Source organism: Salarias fasciatus, chromosome 6 (assembly GCF_902148845.1).
Source record: "Salarias fasciatus chromosome 6, fSalaFa1.1, whole genome shotgun sequence".
Lineage (NCBI taxonomy): Eukaryota > Metazoa > Chordata > Actinopteri > Blenniiformes > Blenniidae > Salarias > Salarias fasciatus.
In genome coordinates, this window is record NC_043750.1 from 13,776,391 (window position 1) to 13,801,447 (window position 25,057).

At 42.6% G+C, this 25,057-nt stretch overlaps 1 protein-coding gene across 3 annotated transcripts in view; it reads left to right on the plus strand.

Annotated features, from left to right (window-relative positions):
- grin2bb (glutamate receptor, ionotropic, N-methyl D-aspartate 2B, genome duplicate b) overlaps nucleotides 1-25,057 on the plus strand; it is a 103,584-nt gene that overhangs the window by 33,879 nt on the left and 44,648 nt on the right. For all 3 annotated transcript variants that reach the window (XM_030094024.1, XM_030094025.1, XM_030094026.1), the window contains 2 exons: nucleotides 21,025-21,168; nucleotides 23,099-23,369. In XM_030094024.1, coding sequence (XP_029949884.1) covers nucleotides 21,025-21,168; nucleotides 23,099-23,369 — 415 coding nt within the window. The remainder of the gene's footprint in view (nucleotides 1-21,024; nucleotides 21,169-23,098; nucleotides 23,370-25,057) is intronic.

Below are 25,057 nucleotides of genomic sequence, written 5' to 3' on the forward strand. Positions count from 1 at the left end.
ATCTTACATAACGGATGGCAGTTTGCTTGTATACACCTGATAATCATCTCATAAACTGAGAGAGTTGACAAATAAATAGATGATAACTCTTCCTCACGGCCCTCCAGAGTTTATTATTTTGCCCGAGGTGAAGGTGTGGTGGTGGTGGTGCTGCTGCTCTGGGACGATTTGTTCAGAGGAAGCCGTGACGTAACTCGGTGTGTTGTTGTTGTAGGGAGACCTCATTATGTTGAATCATCAGCCATCTGAAGCCGAGATGGTTCAGGGACGTCCACACATGACTCGCACATGCAGCTCATTATAGGCCCGAGCCGCTCCTGCCCCTCCACATCCAGCCACTGGGACTTTTCATATACCGTCCAGTTCTGTCAGACCGGGTTAGCTTGTGTTAGTTATATATAGTATGTGTGTGTGTGTGTGTGTGTGCAGATGAGTGGGTGGTGCCAGCCCGCAGACTGTCATAGTCAATGAGATGCTATATGGAGGGTTTGGCCCCTGCAGCTCGATCTGAAAGACGTAATTTGAAGAGAGAAGTCACAACAAAACTTGGCTCGAAAGCTGCAAGTGCAGCTAATATTATTAGCAAGACAATTTGTCACCTCCTTTCCCAAAGGGGCCAAACCTATAATTGAGCTCCCGACGTAAGTGGCCTGTAATTGAGCTATTCTAATCGACCTCAGGTGTGTCGGCGTGCGAAGCCGTTGGCTGGAGTGCGCCCGAGTGTTTGCGGATGCAGGCTTAACGCACGCTAAAGGCAGCCATGCTCCTATATTTGTGTGCATACAGTGCAGTTGAGTGTAAGTAGGTATTTTTTTCACACTAATGGCATCTTTAGCAAGACCGTTTCCATAGAAACCGAGTTGCCACGGAAACACTGCATGTCTCTTTGAATTAGAAATGTCTTTCTCCATCCCTTCGCTGCTTCACTCTCCGTGTGTCTCGTCTTCACTTCTTTTTTTTTTCGCCTCCCCGTCCCCTTCTTTCCTGACTTCCCCGTCTTTGACAGGCCAGCTGCTGTCAGTCAAAAACTCTCGCACCGCTGAAGGAGACACGCGGCACAAATGGAGGAAATGCATGGAAGATGTGTTGGCATCTGCACTCTCCATGGAAAAATATTGTGGAGAGAGGGCATCCTCTTTATTTATTTATTCAAATTTTTTTTTATGTTGGAGGGCTGGAGGAAAAAGCAACATACTGAAATAGGAAGGAAATGTTGAATGATATTCAAAAGATAATGATGAGGAGAAAGATGCTGCGAACAGAAGAGCGGGAAGATTGAAGGATACAAAGACAGAGCGAGAGAGAGAGCGAGCCGATGAAAGGGAAGGGGAGAAGTGATTGATTTTTTTCTTCTTCTTTTTTTTTGCTCTCTCTGGTGCCTTTGGTATCTGTGTAACCACGCCGCCGTACTTATCCGGCCTATCTGATTTAACTGCATGTGCGATAAAAAAGGGGAGAGCGGGAGATGCGCATGCAGAGATGGAGTTTCAGGAAAAGAGGGCAGAAAAAGTGCAACAGATTGAGAGAAACACAGACAGTGGAGGAGCGGAGCGGAGGCACCGGGATGAGTGTACAAATGAGAAAGTGGAGAAAATCACCCTCATTCAGCAGGTGCTGTCGAGGATGAGCGAGAGCTTAATGCTTCAAGAAAAGTGGAGGCGAGTGGGGGGGGGGCGGCAGGGGAGGGGAAAGTGAAATGGAGTCAAGATGTGCAGAGGAAAAGCGCGTCATGACAGGGTTTTGAACCGCATGTCTCTCTGCACGCTGCGCTTGACTCCAGCCTGCACTCTCACCCTGTGTGCTTGTTAGAGAGAGGAGGCGAATTGAAAAGGCAGAGTCTGTGGATGTAGGGTGGGGGTGGGGGTTGGGTGGGGGTGGGTGGGGTGGGGGGGGACGGACGCAAGCGAGGGGGAAGCGCGAGGGAGGAGAGAGGGCAAACATGCATTTTGACACGGTTAACGACTCACATAAAGGCTTACAGCTGCAGATCAGCCCAGGAGCTTCCAGCTCTGCTCTGCAGTGGAGCGAGGCTTCACAGTACATACTGTTTGACCTTATTTCACTTTCACTGACACACAGTCCTCCTTGAGTTTTACAGCTTGAGCTTTACTCCTGTGTTGTGGTTTCCTGGTTCATATTTGAGCACAAGGAATCAAACCTTTGTTTGATGCATTTAGCTGTTTTTTTTTTTTGTTTGTTTGTTATGTGATGAAACTTCTGCAACGTCCACAGCTATGCTGCGTGTTTCTGGGAATACTATACACAAGTAACAGCAGTTACTCAATATACAGCAGGGAGAAGACAGCTCTGACGCCTTCACGTCCAGTTTTTTTTTTTTTCCCCCGTTTGGATGTGCTTGGCTCCAGCTGTGTTCAGACTTCACAGAGTTTGTTTGGAAACCGGCTTGTCAAGCGGTGCTGGTGGACTCACCTGGGTTACACCGGGGACAGCGGCTCGCACTCATGAACTGCGCCCAGGCCTTTTCCACCATAGAGAAATAAATAATTCAAATACGTACTCAGGTCAGTGTTTTCAGTGTTTGATAAAAATACATTTACATATCATATTCGGGAATGTAATTTAAAAAAGTTATTTATTTATAACCATCAATTAAAGCTTGTCTGATATGTGTTATGTTTCAAATGAAACTTGTTGCCAACAAAAAAAATGTGAGTGACAAGAACAAACTGAATGAGTGAATTCCTTCACTCTGCAAATGAAAGGTCAGATCATTGTTGTAAAGGAGCTACTTTTGTTGTTTGATTTTCTTGAATAAGCGTTTCAATATTAGATTTTAACAGACAGATTCAGTAGACTGCTATTGTTGCTATTGATGTGATCCGTGGAGACCTGACTGTCCTGCCGGACGTCATGTTCCCAGAATGAGCGGTGACTCGGTGATGATACAGGAGGGAATGAAGCTACAGATGCTGGACTACCTGAGATCAGGGACCCACAGCGGTAACCTGCCAGCCGTGGGATTAGGCCACCACTGAGCCAAAGACTTTATATGTTATTTTTATTTTTGCTGCATCCTAAATGCTATATCACTATTGGCGGCGGAACTGGAGCATGAGAATGATTATAGCTGGCGTAAAACCAGATTAAAACAATGCAGACAATATGAAACTGTGATTAAGGAGTTAACAAGCAAAGTTGCACTGCTAAGTGTGTTAACACAAAAAATAAGGGGTCAACTTATAATTCAGGTCATTTTATATTTGGACCAGTGGTAACAGCTGATGTAATGTGATTGCACCATAATCAGTGGCATGCTGACTTTAGACTTTTTTTGTGCCAGCATCGAAACTGAAATTGAAGCCTTCCCTCATGTTTACCTGCGGTGACAAATTGACTAAATACTTTTCTCCACTCCTAATCCATCCGCGAGTAACCACGGTGCTTTCACAACCTCTCTCACAGTCGTTCGCTCTTTTCATTATTCCTATTCTGCCCCTTCAGTTTGTATTTGCTGTCAAGCTGAGCTTCATACGCAAATGTTTAACATTCAAAGCCCTCCAGTGGCATGAAGGGCTCTCCATTTCCTGGGATGCTTTTAATAGAAACATCTGCAGGAAGTGTTGAGTTTCACTGACGGCGTAAAGGAAAACTGATTGCAAATAACAAGTGATGAAATGGAAACATGAACATCTGCTTGAAGAGATAGAGCGGCGGACTCGTCACGATCCAACCCTATTGATGAAATTATTGCATCGGTTTCATTTGTCCTTGGAAACTATTTAGATTACTGGTAGTATGGTTTTATTTGAAATTTAATGGTAGTCAAGTCACCATGAATTCCAAGTAGGAAACGACTTTGATCACATTATATTTATTTATTTATCTGTAAGAAGAACTTAAGCCCTCGTACTTTCAAACCCCCCATACTTTGCTTTGTGACATTCATTAAAAATGTTCTTGCCCCGTTTTCACTTTTTTGCTGCAAGCAGGCAAGATGTTTGCTCCACACTGGGACGGTGTGCAAAAGTGCAAGCTACAAATAAAACATCACTCAGTAATGATTAAGTCATTCACTATAATTTAATGATTTTAAAGTTAACTGAAGGTCACAGAATTTGAATTGTCATATTGCATGGTGAACACTGAAGAAGTTAATACAATATTATAATATATGAATTAGACACAACATCAACATCATTTCCAAAACTAAAAACATCTGTTTATTTTACAAATCAGGCCAGGAATTTTTTCAGACCACTGTCTGGACTGTTTACTCCCAGAGTTTAGGTGGTTGTATTTTAATCACTTAGAGAAAAACAAACGCATCTAGCTGGAAGCCGCTCATCGTGACGGACACACGCTCAATGAGCAGCTGCAGGGAAAACAAAGCGACGGGAACGTGTCTCATTAGATTTCTCCGAACAGCGCTGACTGTGGAGCCGCTTCAGCAGCGCTTTATAGACGCAGCCTTTGTGTCGTCGCCCTTTAAAGATTCCATACATGAAAAAGTGATGGTTACTTCAGTGTGACTTTCACTTGAATGATTACTAAATTTGCTGCACCTTCTCTAAATGCAAAAAATAAATAAATAAATTAAAAAAAACTGCCTGTTAATGCATCTGTCTGTCGTTTATGTGCACTTTTTGAGTCTGCAGCTGATCCGGGCTGCCACTCTGGAGTCCACCATTGTGGTTATTGTCCATCTTCTTGCACATGTGCACAAGAACTATTTACTACAACCATGGTGTGTATACGTATGCAATAACAGAAGTTCAGAAAAGTTGCTTTTCGTTGCGTTTTCACTGGTCTCTTGGCATGTAAACAGACATCCAAAATCATTGTTGTGTCAACAGAACCTCATTACACACTTCTGAAATGCACATATAAGCATGGGTTCCTCTTTTAGTTTGAACAAAATCTTTGTTTTTTTGCTCTTAATTAAGTAATACCACATTGTCATCTGCAAAAATTAAAATAAAAAAAATCCCAACAGAGCTTCCAACAGCTCAATGAATTCAAAGTGAAGAATATGATTATGATAACTTGAAGATGAAGGACCCCCAACAGTCCGTTGGCTTAAAAGAACAGTCTTTAATCAGCTGGTGCAGAAGAAGCAAACAAAAATAAATCCAGGAGTCAAAAAAACATCTTAGAAAAGGTTTCAAGGCTCAAATCGTTGGCAAACAATAACAAACCGTGACTGACACGAAGTAAGACACAGACTGAAATACTCTGGAAGATGAATTTGGCACAATGGGAGCACATTAGGACTGGAGCTTCATCAATACACAGAGATGTGACACAGAAAGAGGCATGCAGAGGCTGGACCGAGGAGACGATGAGATGCCAATATCACATTTTTAAAAACAATTTTTCACTAAGTACCTAAATAGACTGGACAGAATTATCAACATGCGGAATAACAAAACAAAATCCAGCAGGATGCAGTTCTAGTATAATCTGGAAGAATAAACAGACTCAGACCTGTCACCAGACATTCGTCTCAGGGGGGGCATATCAAGTGTATGGGGGGGCACAAATGTGCATTCAGCGGAGGGGGTCCACATGTAGCGTCGGAGTGAGGATGGTGCGGTGCGTGCTCGTGCTAATATATTTTGGGGGATTTAGTTTGAAGGGGCACAACATTTATTTGAGGGGGCCAGGCCCCCTCTTGCCCCTGCGTAGACCCGGCCCTGGGTCACTGTATCATTAAAAATCGAAGGTGCTGTCCATGCTTTTGAAATAACCAATCCACCGTTGTGGTGCAGAATATCAGTAGTTCACTCTTTCAAAATGTTTTCAAGGCGCTGTCCATGGTGCTGAAATAGCCAAACCATGGATTTGGTGAAGATTAATTGTCAGTCTTGATTTATTGATGAATTCCAATTTGCTGTCCATGGTGCTGATATAGCCAATTGACTGTTGTGGTAGAGATTAATATGAAGTCACTGTGTACAGATAAATCCAAGGCACTGTCCATGGTGCTGAAATAGCTAATCCACTGTTGTGGTGCAGAATGTTAGTGGGTCACTCTTTCATGATGACTCCAAGGCACTGTCCATGTTGCTGAAATAGCCAATCTACCCTTTTTGTTCGGATCAAAAGTGGGTCATTCATTGAGGAATTCCAATTCGCTGTCCATGGTACTGATATAGCCAGTTGAGTGTTGTGGTAAAGATTAATATTAAGTCTCTGTTTACAGTAAATCCAAGGCGCTGTCCATGGTGATGAAACAGCCAACCCACCATTGTGGTGCAGAGTAGCAGTTGGTCACTGTATCATTAAAAATCGAAGGCGCTGTCCATGCTGTTGAAATAGCTAATCCACCATTGTGGTGCAGAATATCAGTAGTCCGCTCTTTCATGATAATTCCAAGGCGCTGTTCATGGTGCGGAAATAGCCAATCCACCATTGTGGTGCAGATTGTCAGTTGGTCACTGTTTCGGTAAAAATCCAAGATGCTGTTCATGCTGTTGAAATAGCTAATCCACCATTGTGGTGCAGAATATCAGTAGTCCGCTCTTTCATGATAAATCCAAGGTGCTGTCCATGGTGCTGAAATAGCCAATCCACCATTGACGTGCAGATTAGCAGTTGGTCACTCAGACTTCACTCAAGAATATATAAATGACATCCAAATGAATGAATTAAAGAAAATAGATTGGTATGGAAAGCAGAATCTGGAAAGATAAATGATTCACATGTGGAAACTGAAGCTAAAATACTAAATTTAATAGGAAAGGCTCGTCTCAACTCATATCAACTGTGGACTGCTATGTTATTTTTATCTTTCCTGTCCTCTGCAAGGAAAAAAAAAGTCATGATACAAAGGGTCAAGCAAGTGTTGCATAAGCATGCAAAAAGAAAGCAATCTCAGCCTTCCAATATGATCAAAAACTTAGTGTAGTGTGAGTGACTTTAGCATTAGCCGTGTTTAGACGGAGGTGTGTAACTCTTTTCACTTCTGCCTCACAGCCCACTTCAACCCGAATGAGTGAATGACAACTGCAAAAAAATATAAGTAAATGATAAGGGCTTCATTTAAATGTGTGTCTTCTCATAAAAAACTGAATGTTGATTAATTGTTAATTAAGCTTTTAGCTCTCATGTCCCCAACTCTTTGAACACTGAAGCAGGTTGGAAGTGTATATTTGACACCACTGCTCCAACATGATCACTAAGTGGTTAAATTACAGATTTACAGATAAAAGTAATGTTATTACAGTAATATGCAGTTGTTTCCAGTGGCAGAGTACAGAGTAGCGAATCCCTCACACGGCTTGAGAAACAGGCACTGGGTTCACAGTTTGGGTGACTTTACAAGACATCGGAGGTCAAACCAGACACAGTGGCATCGTTGCTGACAGGATGCTGTCGAGACACCTCGGTCTCTGCTGTGTCTGCCCTCAATAAAAACCTCTCAGGCAGAGAAGCTTATCACAGTATGTGGATTAAAAACTACACGGAATTCTAACTGCCTCGTGTCGGCATTATCTGTAATTTTCCGTTTCGATATGTTCCGTCTGTTTCCAAGCGCTAATGCGGACGCTGGCACGGGAGCGGGTGTATCAGGTCATGTGACAGCCGGGGTCAGGTCTAATTATGTCTCCTGCTCGTTTGGATTGGTGGGATTTGGCCCAATCAGCATGCCAGCTCGCGTGTGTCAGTGATTAATTACCTGCTTTCTCCGCTGAGCTAACCAGCTTAATCAGCTCCTCATGAAGGAGCTTTCCATTAGCTCGCCGGGGCCAAAGGTGACGCTAAATTGACTCCCGTTTCTCACTGTCTTTCAGGCCTTGCTGCTTTTGAGAACCTTCTCTGTGTTAATGTGTGTGTCATCCGTGTGTGTGTGTGTGTGTGTATGCTGCAAAGTCGTACCTCTCCTCCTCTCATGCTATCGACTGGTTTCGCATCTGCTTGATTTCATGCGTCGGTCTCTGCTGTCATCTCCGCCGCCCTGCGTTCAGACCCCGCTTTGGGCTTGACTGACATGACGCTAGTGGTGCCAGGGCGTCAGATCTAACAGCAGGAGATCGAATCAGACAATTAATTGTATCTTCCTTGTGGTGCGCTGAGTGATGATAGCGATGTTAGCGGTGAAGAAAGCTGCAGGCAAACTCCTTTCTGTCTTCAGCTTTCAGAGGAGCCTCGATATGTGTGCTCGTGAGTTTGCCGGGCATCGCGTATCTCTTGACGTGTGTGTGTATGTATGTGTGTGTGTGTTTGTACGAGAACGAAATGTGTTTGTGAGACAAGGAGATTAATTTGTTCTAATTAGACATTCAGCTGATGATTACGTTTCGGTAGCTTGTGGCGCAGAATTGAATACATGATGGAGCATTTTACAGGAGATAATAGAAACCCTCTGGTGATTTAATGGCTGCTGATGGCAGAGCGCTGGTTGTAGCTTCAGCACATCTGATTTCCTGCAAAAAAAAAAATTCTGTCAAACTGAAAAGAGAGCCTTGTTGTGAAATATCTAAAATTGGTATTTACAGAGCATTAGCGGCTGGTCTGTTCAGTGTGTGTGAAATGCTTTTAATTGGATATTTTCACGTTCGTCAGGAGGCCTGGAACAGAGAGGAGAAACTTTGATAACACAGTTCATCCTTTCTCCAGAGCGAGCGAACTGACATAAAGCAACACAAATACAAAGATGTATATCAGAATTATTTGATTATGTTCTTATTTCTTGCTATTGTCCTTTTCATTTCTTCATTTCCAGCTTGCCATGTTGCTGAAATGTCCTTGCTTAACAATTGCATCAAAAACACCCCATGATACACTTGAAGTGGTGTGAAAACATTCTTTAAAGGGGATGGACAACTTTGACTGTTATCAGTGCCGCTATTTTCCTTCTCTTCATGCGTGGACTGGATTATAACCTTCATCATAAGGGCGTGTGAGAAAATTATATAACCATGTCTCTGCAAATTTATTGAATGAACATGCTTGCGCTTTATGATTTCCCTAAAAATGTCTTCAGTAGTGCATTATTTATGGAGTCATTTTAATTTATACGGCTGGAATGAGGTTATGTTTGTGTACAAATGTGGTAATGAATGAATAATGAAGACAGAGGTCTACGGTTTCCCATTTCCAGCCTAAACAGCATTTTACTGCATCCGCCTCCCATAAGTTTTTCTTTCTTTCTTTCTTTCTTTTTGTATTTACTGAAACTGTTTGAAGGAAGTGTTGATTCAACTCCGATCATTTGTGCCGCCGAGTTAACTTTCAGCTGACTGCGTGAATAGAATTACAGTACAGGTGTCCTTTTCTGTCTCCCAGAATGCCTCTGGCTGTTCTTGCGCAGCATAATGGGAAAAAAACAAATGCAGCGCCGACTGCAGTAATTAAATAACAGCCTTTTAAAAGACCATTTGATGTTTGAAGTGAAAGTAAAAAAACCCATCAAACCCCGTTCAGCACAAAGGGCTTTTATTCTCTGAGTGACGCCTGAATGTGTCCACCTCCTCCGAGTCTGTCAGCAGTGGGCCAACACTGCTCTCTTCGCCAAGTATTAGCCATGCGGCTCCCGCCTTGCTCATTTCCTCAGCCGGCGATCGAGCCTGCTCGCTTCTCCCTGCTTGCGAGTTGCAGATGATTGTTACTAAGTGTCATCTCTGCTTGATGAATCGGGATGAAGTTGAGTCATTACGACAGAACAGGAACATGTGGCCTGGCTGCTCGCTGTCGCATAGGTTGTGAATAATAGATACAGTGAGTAAGAAACAGCATAATGTCTGTTAAACTGATCCTTTGCAATCATTGGAAACAAGACAACAGGCTGCAATATTTACCCCGGCACTCAGGTGCTAATATAACACACTGACTGTGATGCAGACAATGAAACTGATGACTGTCTTGGTTTTTCCCAAGGATTTTGTATGTATAAATACAAAATACTATTGTCATTTGCAGGAGCATGAACGGTCAAAGTAATACATTGAAACATTGAGATAATGATAACTTTGTGTAAACTCTTATGCAGAATAGGTGTGAAATTCAGTGTTTTGATCAACAACAGTAGAAGCTGCATTAATGAGCTGTTTCCTGTACATAGTTGACATTTCCTTTGTGAAAGGATCGAGAATTTACAGGCCTTTTTTTCTTCTTCTTCTTTCAAATATTAAGTTCAACAATTCTATCAAATGTTTGTATGATTTGACCTCTCAGAAGAGACGGACAGCCCCTTTGGGCCTCTAAAGTCCATAGTTTTTACTGACCATCCGATTGTCACCATTTTGGTTTCCCGATTGCACATTTGTCACCTTCATGAGAGCTGTATGAACACATCTGCAGTTCATAAATCGTGCCGTGATCAAATCGCACATAGTTTGTCGATATGGGAATAATTACTCGAAGACATCGTTTTGACTCTCAAATCAATAGGGTGTGATTTGGGTTTCCATCATTCGTCTTGTAATCTTCTGAAATATTATTCATTACGGAGGGTGTGGTACATAAAATCCATCTTTCTCACACGGAGATTAAAGCTACTTATCCAGCAGACCAGACAAAACCCATCTAAATAAACACATTTGAAAATCCAACTACAGTAAAACCGACTCTCACTTTTTGATACACTGGAAAATCTGAAGATGATGGTGAGATTAGGAAGACAATTTATTTTGCAAACATCTTTTGAGTCCACAAGTCGGGGGAAAAAACATTGTTCACTCGATCTGATTTTATCTTTAGTTTACATTTTCATCTTAAAATGTGCATTTTATAAAAAAATACGTTTGTTTTTCAAATAAATCCCTGTGAACCGAACCATGACACTCCTGTTGCCTGGTGAGGCTGTAACACAAATATCCTCTGAATTCTGGAAGTGTAGAATGCGTTAATGAAGTGAAACGGGGAGATTGGACATCGCTGCCGTACTGAAAGTCATAAAATAGAAGAACAGCAAAACACATGATTAAAAAAAGTGGTGAAAACTTCAGCTGCCTTTAAAGAGGACTCAAAGATAACCTTCATTGTTAGTCTTTGAGCCTTTCAGAGGAAACAGGGATCAGTGTAACCTCTTTGCTCTTTCTGCTTTGGTACCAGATGTAGTCGGCTACTGTGCTTCTGAAGCTTATTCTGCTAAAACCTCCTTCTGCTTCCATCCGACGTGACTGACTCCTGCTCAGGCAGGCTGTCGGCGTCCCAGCGAGACTCCGTGGCGGGCTCGCGCTTTCACAATCCAGCTATTGTCACCTCGGTGGAAATGTGAAATTTTCACATCAAAGGTGAAGCGTAAAGTTACAGAACAGGCATTAAAACACACGTCTCGGAGGTGAAGCGCGTGGCTCAGGTCAGCTGCAGAAACTCGGCCACGAGTGACGTCAGGATTTCTCGTATTTGCTTCAAAGCAAATACAAAACATAAACCCGTGCCTTCGACCACATTTCTTTCATTTGCTTTGATTGTAATGCTTCCCGCACAATTATGTAACCCAGTATCCTAATATGTGGATGGCAGTCTGTCAATGTCTTCAGGCGGAAACACGCTGTTTGTTAAGCAAGTGCAGTTTTCTTCAGGGAGCTGCTTCACCAGGCCCACTATAAGTAGATACTGTAGGACATCATTTGCATTATGCGTTTTGTGGGCTTTACTCAGCAGGTGGGCAGGAGGAGAGGATGCTGCCTTCCAGTCAACATGTAATTATTTTTGTATCCTCTGTGCTTTCAAGCTACAACTCCTGATGCATTTCCAGGCTGCAGCACAACATGAGAGCTTCAACAGAGTGAATGAAATCAAACTTTGGAATTCACTGCTCGTGTCCAATTAAACACATTGTGTCTTTTCCTCCATTAGGGGATAAAAATGTTAAAGTGATGTTTCATAAGGTGAGGCTTATGTGAGACCATCTTATTGCAGAGTGTAGAATACCCAGAAGAAGTGAAAAACCAAGCGTGTGTGTGTGTGTGTGTGTGTGTGTGTGTGTGTGTGTGTGTGTGTGCGTGTGAGAGACTGTGTGCAGGCTGTGCCAGTGGCTTCGGTTGAGTCCTCCAGAGGTTCAGGTTGTGTCCCGGGGAGTTTTGGCTGGACCGCTGAGTTCCAACCAAGAAGCTTTTGATGTTTCTGTAAAGTTACCAAATCCCATGATGCTTTGTTTTTTGTCTCCTGTATCGTCTGGTTTCTTTTGCATCATGTGTGAAGCGTCATGTGGTGAAGGTGAGAAGCAACCCACAGACCTTTACATGGACTCTGATTGGCTCTTGGACAGTGAAATCTCATTTGGATCAGGCCAATCTGATTTGATTGAGATGTTTATATGGCGTGATTTTAATTGGATCGGCTTGTAATCCAATTACTGGCTGTCCATGTAGCCAGTTACTGTTGAGGTTTCATTAATCCCATCTCAAAGTTGTATTGATTAAAAAAAGAAAATTTCAACAATTATTTATAGAATGTTGCATGAACTAAATTATTTAGAAAAAAAATTCAGAATTATGTTCCATTTTCACCTTTATTCTGACTTTGTTTAAAAAGACTAGAAAGACAGATGTGATCATTAAAATTTTTTAATGTGGAACATCAGCATCTACAGATAGCTTTTGAGTTGCAGGGTTATTAGATGTAAATATAGCGATTTGATCCTTCGTCTCATCCTTTCCTTCTTCTTCCCACGAGTGTGTGAGCCTTTTGCATGGCAAATTCTGTCCGCCAGCTGCGCTCCATCAGCTGATTTCATCGTGAGCACAAATATTTTTTACACACATTATTACAAGTTAAAGGCTGTTGTGTTTATTTTGTGTTTCCTGTTGCTCTGCGTAGTTCATGTTGTGAAAAGCAGCCTCGCATCCAGAGGATCTTTGTGTACAAAGATGTGCCATCATTGTCGCTCTACTGGCTGCTGTAGGAGTGAATCATATTTCAGCGCTTCTGAAATTATTTCCTCGACAAAAATAGCTTTGAGTAATTCAATCAGAACATTATGGGATGTTTAAAACGAAGTCAGGAGAGAGGGAGAGAGGGAGAGAGAGAGAGAGAGAAAGCGAGACGTTAAAACAGGGTCATTGATAATTAAACAGCCGAATATAAGATTAATTAACACACTGTGTGTGTTTGATTAGAAATGTGATGATGAAGCACGATGAGCTCAAACTGAGGAGGTTTGACAGCAGCAGCGGTGGAGGGGCTCGGAGGGGAGACAGACAGCGGGAGGAAGATGAAAGGTGGTGAAAGATGAGTGTGATGAAGTGGAAAAAGCCAAGTGTTGGAGGGAACGATGTGTGCACTGCCACTTGTGTGTGTGTGTGTGTGTGTGTTGTTTTTTTTATGTTTGTGAGCCTGTTTTCTCAAGCAAGACTCCACTCTCTCTGTCAGCCTGAGCAGCCACCTCTCCTCCCTCGCTCGGTTCCTCTACCCTCCAATCCTCTCCCACCAGAGCTTGTTGAGCTGTGGGCCGATATGTTGTGCTCGCTCTCTCTCTCTCTCTCTCTCTCTCTCTCTCTCTCTCTCTCTCTCTCTCTCTCTCTCTGCAAATCTAATTGGAGACAGGCTTTCATTGGCATGACATGGCGATGAGTTGCCAAATCCTTTCAGCCCTCCCGCTCGAGGCCCGCTGAGCTCGGCTCAGCTCAGCTCCCGCACTGAAGCAGCAGCCGCGACCCCGACCGCAAAGGAGTGTCGGTGACAATGTGTGAGCAAAATCAAACACTCCCCAACGCTCACCGGCTTAATGGGCCTAAATCATGCAACAACTCCCGGCGCCTCATCGAGGTTTCATTTTGAATGCGAAGCGGTGAAGGGGAGAGACGGCTTGGTGTTGTGTTTACACAGAAGAAGTGTGCGTGTGTGTGTGTGTGTGTGTGTGTATCTGCCATCGAGCACGTCTCCAGTGAGTTGAGTGAGAGCGGAGAGTCACCTTCTTAACTGGAGGTTATACTCACATGTGAGACATCAGCACAACACCTCGGGGGGCAGCGATGACACACCGAGGGTTGCGTTACTTTGCCGGCTCAGAGGTTGAAAAATCTCTCCCGTGTGATACAATCATCCACCAGCCTTGTTTTGGTTTGGGGAGTTGGGGGGGGCTGAGTGTTGCAGATTTGGTTCGCCGATTAAGAAGCGCCACACTTTGAAAAACACCAAAGCAGCGTTTGATGTGAGAGGAACAGTGGAGAGATGAGAAAGGGAGAGAACGACTCAGGATGTAAAGGAGCAAAATGACAGTGATACAATAATTGGTCCTGACTCGGGCCTGAAAGTACATCAGTGAAATTTAAGAACGTTTTTAAATCTTTGACATCAATTTCCAAGTTTGTTTTTTTCACAAGCCTTTGCGTAGTGATCCATGCCTTTTGAACATAAAAAAAAACATGAATGGAATAAAGAGAGAAGAGATGCAACATGAGCATTTATTCCCCGTCCTCTCATCTATGAAGTAATCTGTGCTGTGGAGCCATTTTTGGCTTTAAGAATAAAGTGGAGTGAAAACAAAAATCTGAATGAAATCAGCGATTATTGTAAACTACAGTAGTAATGCAATCCTCAACATGTCTATCAGTTTACAAGGGTCTGCAAAAACAATCTGATTGATCCAGTTACCTAGACCAACAGTTCAGCATCACATGAAAGGGTTCAGGTCAAACAAAAGATGTCAAATTTGTCACGACTTGTATTTGCTCATGCACGTGTTGCTGTTGTGAAAATCTCTGTCCTCCATCCTCATGCATCTTGTTGATGTGTGCAGTGACGCACACCGCGTGTCCATGGACGGTGTCCGTTTAGCAGACTGCATGAATACAGAAACATGGGGACATGAACCGGCCTTGAGTTTCACTGGAGTTTCAGGAATATATTTATTCTACAAATCGCATATTTCCTCTGAATCACACACACAAAGAAGGAACAGAATCACGTTTTATCAATGCACGTAAAGCGTCGCACATAATTTGAATTATCCCCACATTATGCAAAATACACATCTGAGACCTTCCTGCAGCAGCCGGGGAGACTCCTCATAATCTTCCCAAACCGAATCGAGAAGCCCACGTCACACACACACACACACACACACACACACACACACACACACACACACACACACACACACACACACACACACACACACACACACACAGTCTCGTATTTCTATCCTTGTGGGGACCTTCCATTGACTCCCATTCATGTCTAGCCCCTAACCCTGACCCTTACCCTAACCCTAACCCACACCACAATAAAGCCTAACCCTAAAGAAACGTTTTTGCACTTTTACTTTTTTCAGTAACAACAACATGGTCAAGAAAACACTGTTTCTCCTACTTAGGACCAGAAAAAGGTCCCCACAAGGCACGTCGTTCCACGTTTTGCTATCCTTGTGGGGACATTTGGCCCCAACAAGGATAGAAATACGAGAACACACACACACACACACACACACACACACACACACACACACACACACACACACACACACACACACACCGACTCCTGATTATTAGGGAAAGAGGCACAAACACACAGCTTGAAAATTAGGGAACAAGCCACTTTTCCAAGACTTGTGGTCAAGCAGCAGTGTGAGATGCAAAGCGACAGGCAGGAAAGCGAGCGGGTCGGCGGGCGAGCAGCTCCAGTAATGACGGGCGCTGGCCGCTCCCCGCAGGACGCTTCACACCTCTGTAATATGAACTAATGGAGCTGCAGGACATTATGTAAAAACACACGAGGCAGAGGGGGAAAAAAAAAGAGAAAAAAGGCTCAGGGGTGTGAGGGCCGGGGGGGTCAAGAGAAAGAGAGAGGGAAATAAATGGACACTAATACCGTGTGAATAAAGGACAGAAATTAAATTGGCATGATTACGATATGAAAGAGGAGCTCGAATGAGATGATGATTAGCTGTAATCTAAAGAGCAAAGAATGGAGTACGTGGTGCCCTCACAATTCCTCTGAATGGCAGCTTTGGTCTCACAAGTGATTACACCGTTCTGAGCCCACTTTTATGAAGAAAGAATCAGGAGACAGCGATACCGAGACAAAAGGGGGAGTTTCACAGGGTTGAAGGAGAAAAGGATACTGCAAGAGTAAGTGAGAGGAAATGGAAAAAAGCAAGATCCAGGACAATTGAGTCACACAGTGTGTTTAAAAAAAAAAGAAGATTGGTTTTATCTACACAAAAAGAAAGGCAGGAATGAATAAAGGTGACCTGGCTTCATTAAAAGGGGGCCAGATTCACCAAAAATAGTCATTTAACAACTAGTTTTGGTGTCTTACTTTGTAAGCAGGTCTGGTTTGAAATATCCATATTCATCATTTCTAAGTTACTCTGCAGGCTCACGACAAACAAACAACAAAAAAGTAATTTTAACAATATGAATATCAAATGAAAAATCCTGTAGATCTTAACTCGTCCGCGTCAAGCATTCAGATCCAAAATGTTCAATTACTTATAAGAAATAATTAAATAAAAATATAATAATAAATAATTAAATAAAATACTTTCACATAAAATCTTTGTGGCACAATGGTCAAACAGTTCATTTTATTTATTCATGTTCTGACATAAAATATTTAGAAAAAATGTCCTTAAAAAAGTATCCTTTGTCAAGTCATCCACCATCCTGTGGTTTCCATCTGTAGCGGAGCCAGAGTGGGGGCAAGGGGGCGGTCGCCCCAGGGCCCACAAGGTCATAGGGCCCCGTTTCATGTGATGTGTTCATATTTAATCGGAAATAAATTATTATAATAAAATGTGCAGTGTGTGCGAGAAGGTATACACCGATTGTGGGCTCCAGTTTGCCAATTCTTACATTATGACTGTCCAAGAATGCATCAGAGCTGTAAGCAGCGCTGATTGGCTGTGCGGCATGAACAAGTTTTTTTTTTGCACTTGATCTGAACTCTTTGGAGGGAAGTTAAACAGTATGCTAAACACTATGCTAGCCGCTAGCGGTACTACCCAAAACCTAACATCGGAGCCATTGGTGAGTCAGTGAAACCTTCAAAAATATTATCTTTATCAGAATGCTGTGGTCTTAAACACCTGGCTATTTGAATGTGCCTTGTGTGGCTCTCAACTATAAGAGGCCGCCGAGTCTATTTTTTTTCTAATATACGTGAATTCCAAAAGATATAGATAGCTGTGTCTATATCTATCTGAATAGATTGTGTAATTTTTGACCAGTTGTGTTCAATTTATATTTAAGCTGCATCAAAGATGGTACAGATTTTGCCAGTGAGTTTTTATCTGAGTTTTCAGCACCATGGACAGCGGACGCTCTGAGATTAACAGCTGTAAGGCTGCATTTGTATGTATGTGTGCATGCGTATGTGCATTTGTTCTTCAGAACAAGTTTGTGATCTGGTTTGTGACTTTATTCTGCTTTCTGAGGCATATAGGTTTGCTTGGCTCAATAAAAGAAGTGAGCATTAGTGTGTTGTTTGATGGTAGGATGAGGTATTGTTTGAATGGTAAAATTACTATCATAAGGGCCTGTAGAGAACACTCCGCCCCCTGTGTACTGAGACCCACGCTCCGCCTCTGGTTTCCATTTACCTGCCTGGCCTCTCAATGAAGATAAAACAAGTCTTAAATGTGTCATTTCATCTTTTATTTGGCTTTGGAAATCCATCAAACTCAGAGATATAGCAGCAGAGATTCATCTATCCAGTGAAGGCGTTGTTCAACTTGCACAGATCGCCAGGGCAACAAGTCACACACTGACGTGCAGACCTGCAGGAAATTCAGAGTCCCGGTAACCTCAGATGCATGTTATTGGACTCACGTACACATAAAGAAAATAATTCAATAAATAATTAAAGAGTGTCTTTGATCATCTATAATTCCACCACAGATCTACAACTTAAACTACCTCTCGACTTTTAAAACACAAAAACATAAAGACTCAAAATATGAGTGAGCCTTTGCTGTATCACCATGGGGAAATCTGACAGTTTGACCCAGATTTTTATTTCTGTGTGGACAGAGAGGCCTCGCTCCTCCCCGCCCTGCCCTCCCTGGATGTTCAGATCAGTTATGGATACGAAACGGGTTTTACTGTTTGATGCCTGACACATTTTGAAAGAACTAGCCTGCTTTTGACTGGAATGGGCGTAGCATTGCTGTGCTTTATTTCTGTTCCTTGGGTGGAGTAACAGTTGAGTGTCACTGAGTCATTGCTGCCCGGCTATTAAAATCTCTGATAACCAGTTTCAGTTAGCAGGGTCGTGTTTTGTGATTTTGTTCCCAAAGTGGCCAAAAAATTTTCAAAACCGAAAAGACTCCACTGATGTGAACGTTTGGAGGAATAATCAAGGTGCACATTAAATATTTAATCAAAGATCTAAAATAGCTTATGTGTTTCAGGCACAGATTCAGCAGATGTCTTGTACCATGAAACCGATTTCATCCTCCCAGGTTCTGTGCTGTTGCTGGATTAACGTCAGAGATTTTCTACAGGTGGAAATTACAAGGGAAAAAAACATTCAAAGGGCTCGTTGGGGGGGGGGGGGGGGGGGGGGGGGGCAGTCAAACCATAATAATGTTTCAGTGTGATGAACAGATGGAGGGATGTATAAGGAGAAGATGGTAATGTCAGGATAAATTACATGTAACACTTGTCGTCAATTTGCTTGAAACTGAGCGCAATGCTCCAGCGATGATGGATTTTGATGGAAGTGCGAGATTAGAGGTGAATGCTGCATTAGCTGTCAATCATCCACGAGAGTCCCTTCATTACCTTCCTGGAGTGTATTTACTGCCAGGCTGAGTAATATGTCAAGGTTTTCAACACACATATGCACGCACGCAAACACTGCAGCCAGTCGCTCCACCCTCACTTGACGCTGCATTGTTATTACCATATCATTACGGCGAAAAGTAGGTAACACATCCTTTCTGCCAATGTGGTTAAAAAGTGGGGGAAAGAAGGGTTGGGGTGGTAGGGGGGCTTTGATGTGGAACGGAGGTAGCGCACGTAACCCGGCGGAGTGTGCATGACTAACACATATGACGAATTGCATCCGTGGATGAAGCATGTAGTTCCCCATACGCGTATATGTTGACATGAATTGCGAGGCTTCATTGCGAGGCTCCATTGTGGATCAGTGCATGGGAGTGTAAGTACCTCCATAAAGAAGGAGACTTTTGAAACATTGTTTGAATTTAAGTTTCGAGAAAAGTGAAGAAAAAGGATGATACATGGTTAAAAAGCTTTTACTGTACTCTGTGATGTGTGGATGTCTGAGATTTCACCTCCATAGTAATCATAGTCCTTGAGTAAATGAGTAAATCGAAGAGGTGAGAATGACTCATATTGTAAAATCAACATATTTAGTATTGAAAATGAAATGAGAAGAAAGTTGTGAGGACCTGTAGAAAGGATGTAAAACTAAATCTAAATGGGAAACAGATGTTATTACAGAGAGGTATTGGACTAAAACCTGTGAAAGTTTTTTTTATTTAGTTTATTTATTTATTTGAATTGGATGTGCAAGAACCGCATTTAAAAGACGTCTTTGGGGCGTGTCTTTGCACAGTGAGTTTGTTCTGACGTCTTCTGGATCTGCAGAGATCACACCTTAGACGTCTTCTGGACCACCCTTTACAAATAGAGAGAAGCGTTGTGTTCCAGGCTACGTTGGACCATAACTGTTGGTTGGATGGGCATTCAAAAAGCTATGAGCAGAATCATCGTGACCTCAGAACCTTGACTGGTTCTCTTTATTTGTACACCAGAAAGAGACCTTCCATGTGGTCACTTCTAAGGATAAGTAACAGCGCTCTCATCTTACACAGAGAAGATTGTCAGTTTGATTCATCTGGGGAGACTTTACATGTTTCCTTCTGTTTTTTTTTTTTCTTTCAAACTCTGATATCACCCCACAGTCCAGAAACACGAGACTCTTGGGTAACTCTAAAATAATGCTGTACTGTGTCTGTCTTTTACATGTGATTGACATGTGACCTGTACTCTTACAGCTGGGATCAGTCCAAACGACCGGCAGCCCTGAGTTTCACAGAGCCGTATATGAAATATTCTCTTGCATGCCTCCCAGTTTGGCTTGTCTATATCTTTTTTCTGTTTTTATTCCATTTTCTCTTTTTCATTTTCTTCCCATTTTCTTGCTGTGCATTTAAATCTGTTCTATTTATAAAAAAAAATTATAATAACGAGCTTTAATAAAATTCACACTTTATTTGATTTTACGCTACACATCAGTGTGTTACCATTACCAAATCCTGATCTTATCTTTCAGCAGCTGCGACTCTAAAAGAGCCTGAGGCCGAGTTTTAACCATGTAATCTTTTTCTCCGTGAGACAGGCCCGGTGTGTTTGGCATCAATATGGTCTGCTTCTTACAATTTTTAAATTTCCTTTTCGTTTGCACATACGTTTGTGAAATATTTAGACAGCCATCAGTTATCCGTCACCCGTCGCCTCCGATCGTCTCCGTCACCTCTCAGCAGCGTGTCTCGCTGCGAACTGACTGACGACCTCTGACCCTGGACTGTTCTCATGCAGCTCCCCTGCCACGCTGCCGACGGTCACTCGTATTTGTAAATAATCCATCCCGACTGCGTCCTGATGAGTTGCTTAGTGGTTTCACGTGGTTGCCTGACCTGCCCTTGACCGTTTTGTGGTTCCAAATAAGCTCCTGGAGTTTAAAGAAAGCTTCCCACTCTGCCTCTTCCACTCGCTCATTGTAGAGAAAATGTTTTGACATAAATGTCATATATTTGTATCTTACATTTTAAAAACCATTGAGCCAGGTGGCCGTCATGTCCGTTGTGTTCTCTGCAGCTACTAAATCTGCTTTCTTAACTTGAGATGATTTATATCACCTTGTATGCGTTTGAATATTCATAAAATGTGTTGTATTGAAGACACACATCATAAATATATCACAGGAGTTAAAGATGTCGCTGCCTTGTTGTACAGTTCAGCAATCGCAGTACACGGACAGAGAGGGGAAAGCCCGGGGCTGAAAACAGGACTATATTTGTTCCTGAGGCTGGCAGGAGTCGGACGCGCTCCGTAATCATCTGCGTCCTACCTTCCAGTCCTCGCTCTGGCTGCATCACTCATGACCTTGTTCGCTGATTGGCTCCGTGTTTCTGGTTTCCAGGATGACAACTCCATGTTTTTCCAGTTTGGCCCATCCATCGAGCAGCAGGCCTCCGTCATGCTGAACATCATGGAGGAGTATGACTGGTACATCTTCTCCATCGTCACCACGTACTACCCCGGATACCAGGACTTTGTCAACAAGGTACTTTTTTTTTTTTTTTTATCAATGAAGACATAAATGTTATATGTTCAATTTCACTGTTGTCTATCTGCGACTTCATCGTTTGGGAAAATCTGCTGCCCTTTGACAAAATACTGTACTACATGCTGCTAAGTTCAGCCCAGAATATAAGGAGCAATATTATCTGAAAAGATAAATGTATTCCTGTGATAGGAGCTGACTCCAGAGACAGCACGATACTTATTACTTATAAAGCTAATGGCCATAAACTTTTTCTCGCCATGAACTCAAATGACAGATTCACTTGCGCTCTGGGTCCCAGGCACATTAGGTATTATTACTTTTGTTTTTTGGGGACCCATAATGGGAGGCCTGACACAACTGCAGTTCTGCTGATAAGATGTAAGTCTTAACGTTTCACTTTTCCTCTCTTTATTTTGCCCCACATTTTTTTTTTCTTTTTGCAAGGACCATATAACAGCTGGTGAAATGAATCTAATAAAAGCAACTATTTTTTGTGAAAACGATTGTCTGGTTTTAAGCCATAATTTCAAGCTTTTATTAAAAATGACGAAGTTTGGCCGAGTGTGATATATGCCGGGGTAGCTATTTCCATTTTCTGATTGCTTTAATGAAAATGGCAGATTGGCTGAACATGTCCTTTTGAATGCAGCCGCTCACTCAGACTCCAGCCTCCTTATCTCCGGGCCTGAGAACAGACACTTTAAAGAGGCTGCTGCGAGATCCTGAATAACTCTGAAGATCAGACACACACATCTGAAAAGGATTTTTAAAGTTATTGAAAGTCGGCTAATCGTATTTCTTGCTAATATTGCGGCAATGTCAATGTCTCTCCTTTGAACAAAGTTAAAGTAACAAACTGGCTTTACGGAAAAGAAGCATATTAATGTTCAAAAGGATATTTAGTGTCCGTACTCGCACGGAAAGCCTTCCTAAGCAGCCGTTTTAGAGATAGTGGCACTGAGCAGGGAACTGAACTGAAGGTGTCAGAATGGTCAGGACAGCTCAGGTTGGACAGTGAGAGGTGAGGACACTGAGGACGGAGCTGAGAGGGAAGATGAGAAGCGCCTCTATGTGAGGACACAAGAAACAGAGGCAACTGGAATAAGGTGGACGATAAGCAGTGTCAGGATGAAACTTGTACTGTGTGATGATTTCAGACAGCTGTTGAAGAATCCCTCTGAAAGATATTTTCTTATCGAATAAGATGAAGGAGCATCATTGTTTAGGGAAGCTTTGGTTCCTGGCAACATTTTTTTCTCCAGTTTTTGTAGGACTTCTGTAAATGGCTTCTTGGCATCTTGGAAAAACATCACATTAGTCTCTCAAAGTTTAACACACAACCCAAAGGTTTCAAACAACATGCTCCAGCGAACAAGCATTTGTGTTTGCATTTATTTTAACACAAAATAAATGTATTTCATAATGTGCAACTGAATGCAACAATTTTTGTCACTTTTTTGTCACAGTGATTTCCATTAAATTATGTTTAGTTTTATTTTTTTAAGCTCCAAAACACATTGATGGCTTTCATCTGCATGCCATCTAGTCACAGATTCTCAGATATAATTTGAAAGAGAGTCTGATGGCGTCCTCCTGCTGCACTGTTTATTTTTCATCAACATTGATTTTTTTTCCTTTGGTTTTTCCAAGCGATCATAGATAAATCAAACTTTCCTCATGATTTTGTGAAGATCAATCAGTGATATAGCGTTAAGATTTGGAGAAGTGGATTACCTAATGTCACCCTGGCTATGTTTAAACCGAAAGAAAGAAAAAAAAAAAAACTCTGCTGCCTTCTTCCAAGAGATGTGTAAAGACAAACTGTTTGGCAATCTGGGAGCTGGAGGAGGAGACATCTCAGTCAGTTTTGTTCCAGAATCTCAACTGCCTACACTTTCTCAAATATTCTCCTCCTTTTTTTGTCCAGGTCCGCAGCACCATCGAAAACAGCTTTGTGGGCTGGGAGCTAGAAGAAGTCCTCCTACTGGACATGTCAGTGGACGACGGAGACTCCAAGATCCAGAACCAGCTGAAGAAGCTGCAGAGTCCCGTGATCCTCCTCTACTGCACAAAGGAGGAGTCCACCACCATCTTCGAGGTGGCTCACTCGGTCGGCCTCACGGGTTACGGCTTCACCTGGATCGTGCCGTCGCTGGTGGCCGGCGATGCCGACAACGTTCCCTCCGTCTTCCCGACAGGTATGCCCTGACGCCGGCACAGCAGGGGGGCCTCATTAACATTACAGTTACACTATCATGTAACTGGAGAGCCACAGAGAGAGGTTCATCACTGGCGCTTTGTGAATCAGGTGTGATAAACACAGATCATAAACAGACAAGACTAAAACACCCACCTCTCTTTTTTTTTTTTCCTCTGAGCCACCTGTACGGGCTTTTGAAAATGCTGAACAGTTTCCATGAAGCTCTGAGATCGCTGGCAAGCGTTTACACGTGTCATTCATAACTTCACTGTGCATGGCATTCACCCGTTATCAGCATAAAGTCTGACGGTTTTTCTACTTTGATCTTCTGCCTCTTATAACGTGTGGCACATCTGTCCATCCCGGTCAGAGGAAAACTGCATGTTTTTAATCACATTTTTGTGCTGGTTGCTGGTTTGTGATCTCTCCTTGTTTCTGTTCTATTTAAAAGCGTTTTTGTTTGATGAAACATTAAAATGTACACAGCTTTTATCCAGATATGAGTTCAGGAAAACTTTGTATTGAAGTGTGGGCACAAGTGACAGATGGCGTCATTTACATATATGCAAATGCGCTGCCCGTGTGTTTGCAGGACGGTGTCGCAGTCGGTGTCAGGTCGCATGCTGATTTCCGTTAAAGGAGCAGTTGACAGGTTTTGAAGTGGGGTTGTTTGAGGTGGTTCTTGATGTTGAGTGTATTAACAGCAGCGTCTACAGGTTGGCTCATCCTCAGTTTGCACCTGGACAGAAGGAAAGAACTGCGACCAGCAACACTGTTGAGTTTGGAAAATGTTCAACTGCTGTCACAAAAGTTAATGCTATTATACTACAATGTTGCAATTATACATTTTTGATGGAACGTTCCAGTTGTGTAGTGACTATCCGTGACCGTCACGTTCACACCTGCTGCTTTGCTGCACCGTGTAAAATCCCAAAGCTCATCGTTTCTGACCTCAACGTGGCAGATGTAAAATCACTGTAATATTTAGCATTGATCTTTGACTCAACAAAAGCATGTTTGATGCTGCTCTGTCTCATCGGACTGACGACGTGCTAACCCCCAGCTACTGCTCGTAATACATTCACTACTTTATTATTACAAAGGTTTCCACTTCAAACCAAGCCGTGACTGTAGTAGCGTGAGTCCTCATTTCTTTAGGCATTCGTTTTGGCATGAAAGATGTACAGCTATACATCTACATTTCCTCATGGAAATCAGATAAATGTGGACAGACAAGCTTGGCTTCTGTATTCCTGCCATCAGTTCTAATAATAATCTGAGCTCTGGCTTCCCTGCAGTCCTTTGTCAGGAGAATTCTCAGTTCTGTTACTTCAGAAGTATTTCTCCAAGGCATTGGGTCATTTTCACAAATGCTCTCTCCAGAAATCGTCCACTGACCAAGCAGCAGGTCTGAAGCCGTTGATTCAGCTGCAGTTTTGTTTCATGTGCTTAAAAAACACACAAACACAGCAGCTAACAATTCAACGTGTTTGGAACCAATAGAATCACTGCATCTGTCTGAAAGGTCAGGTTGGTTTGTCCTTTTCCCAAAACAGATTGCATAATCCAAAACAGCAAAGCAAAGTGACCTGAAAACACAGTTGTCGACTTGTATAAGAAATGGATGTCGACGTCTGACATCCAGGAGTTTCTCATGCTTGGAATGCCAAGCCGAGGGGTGGAGAC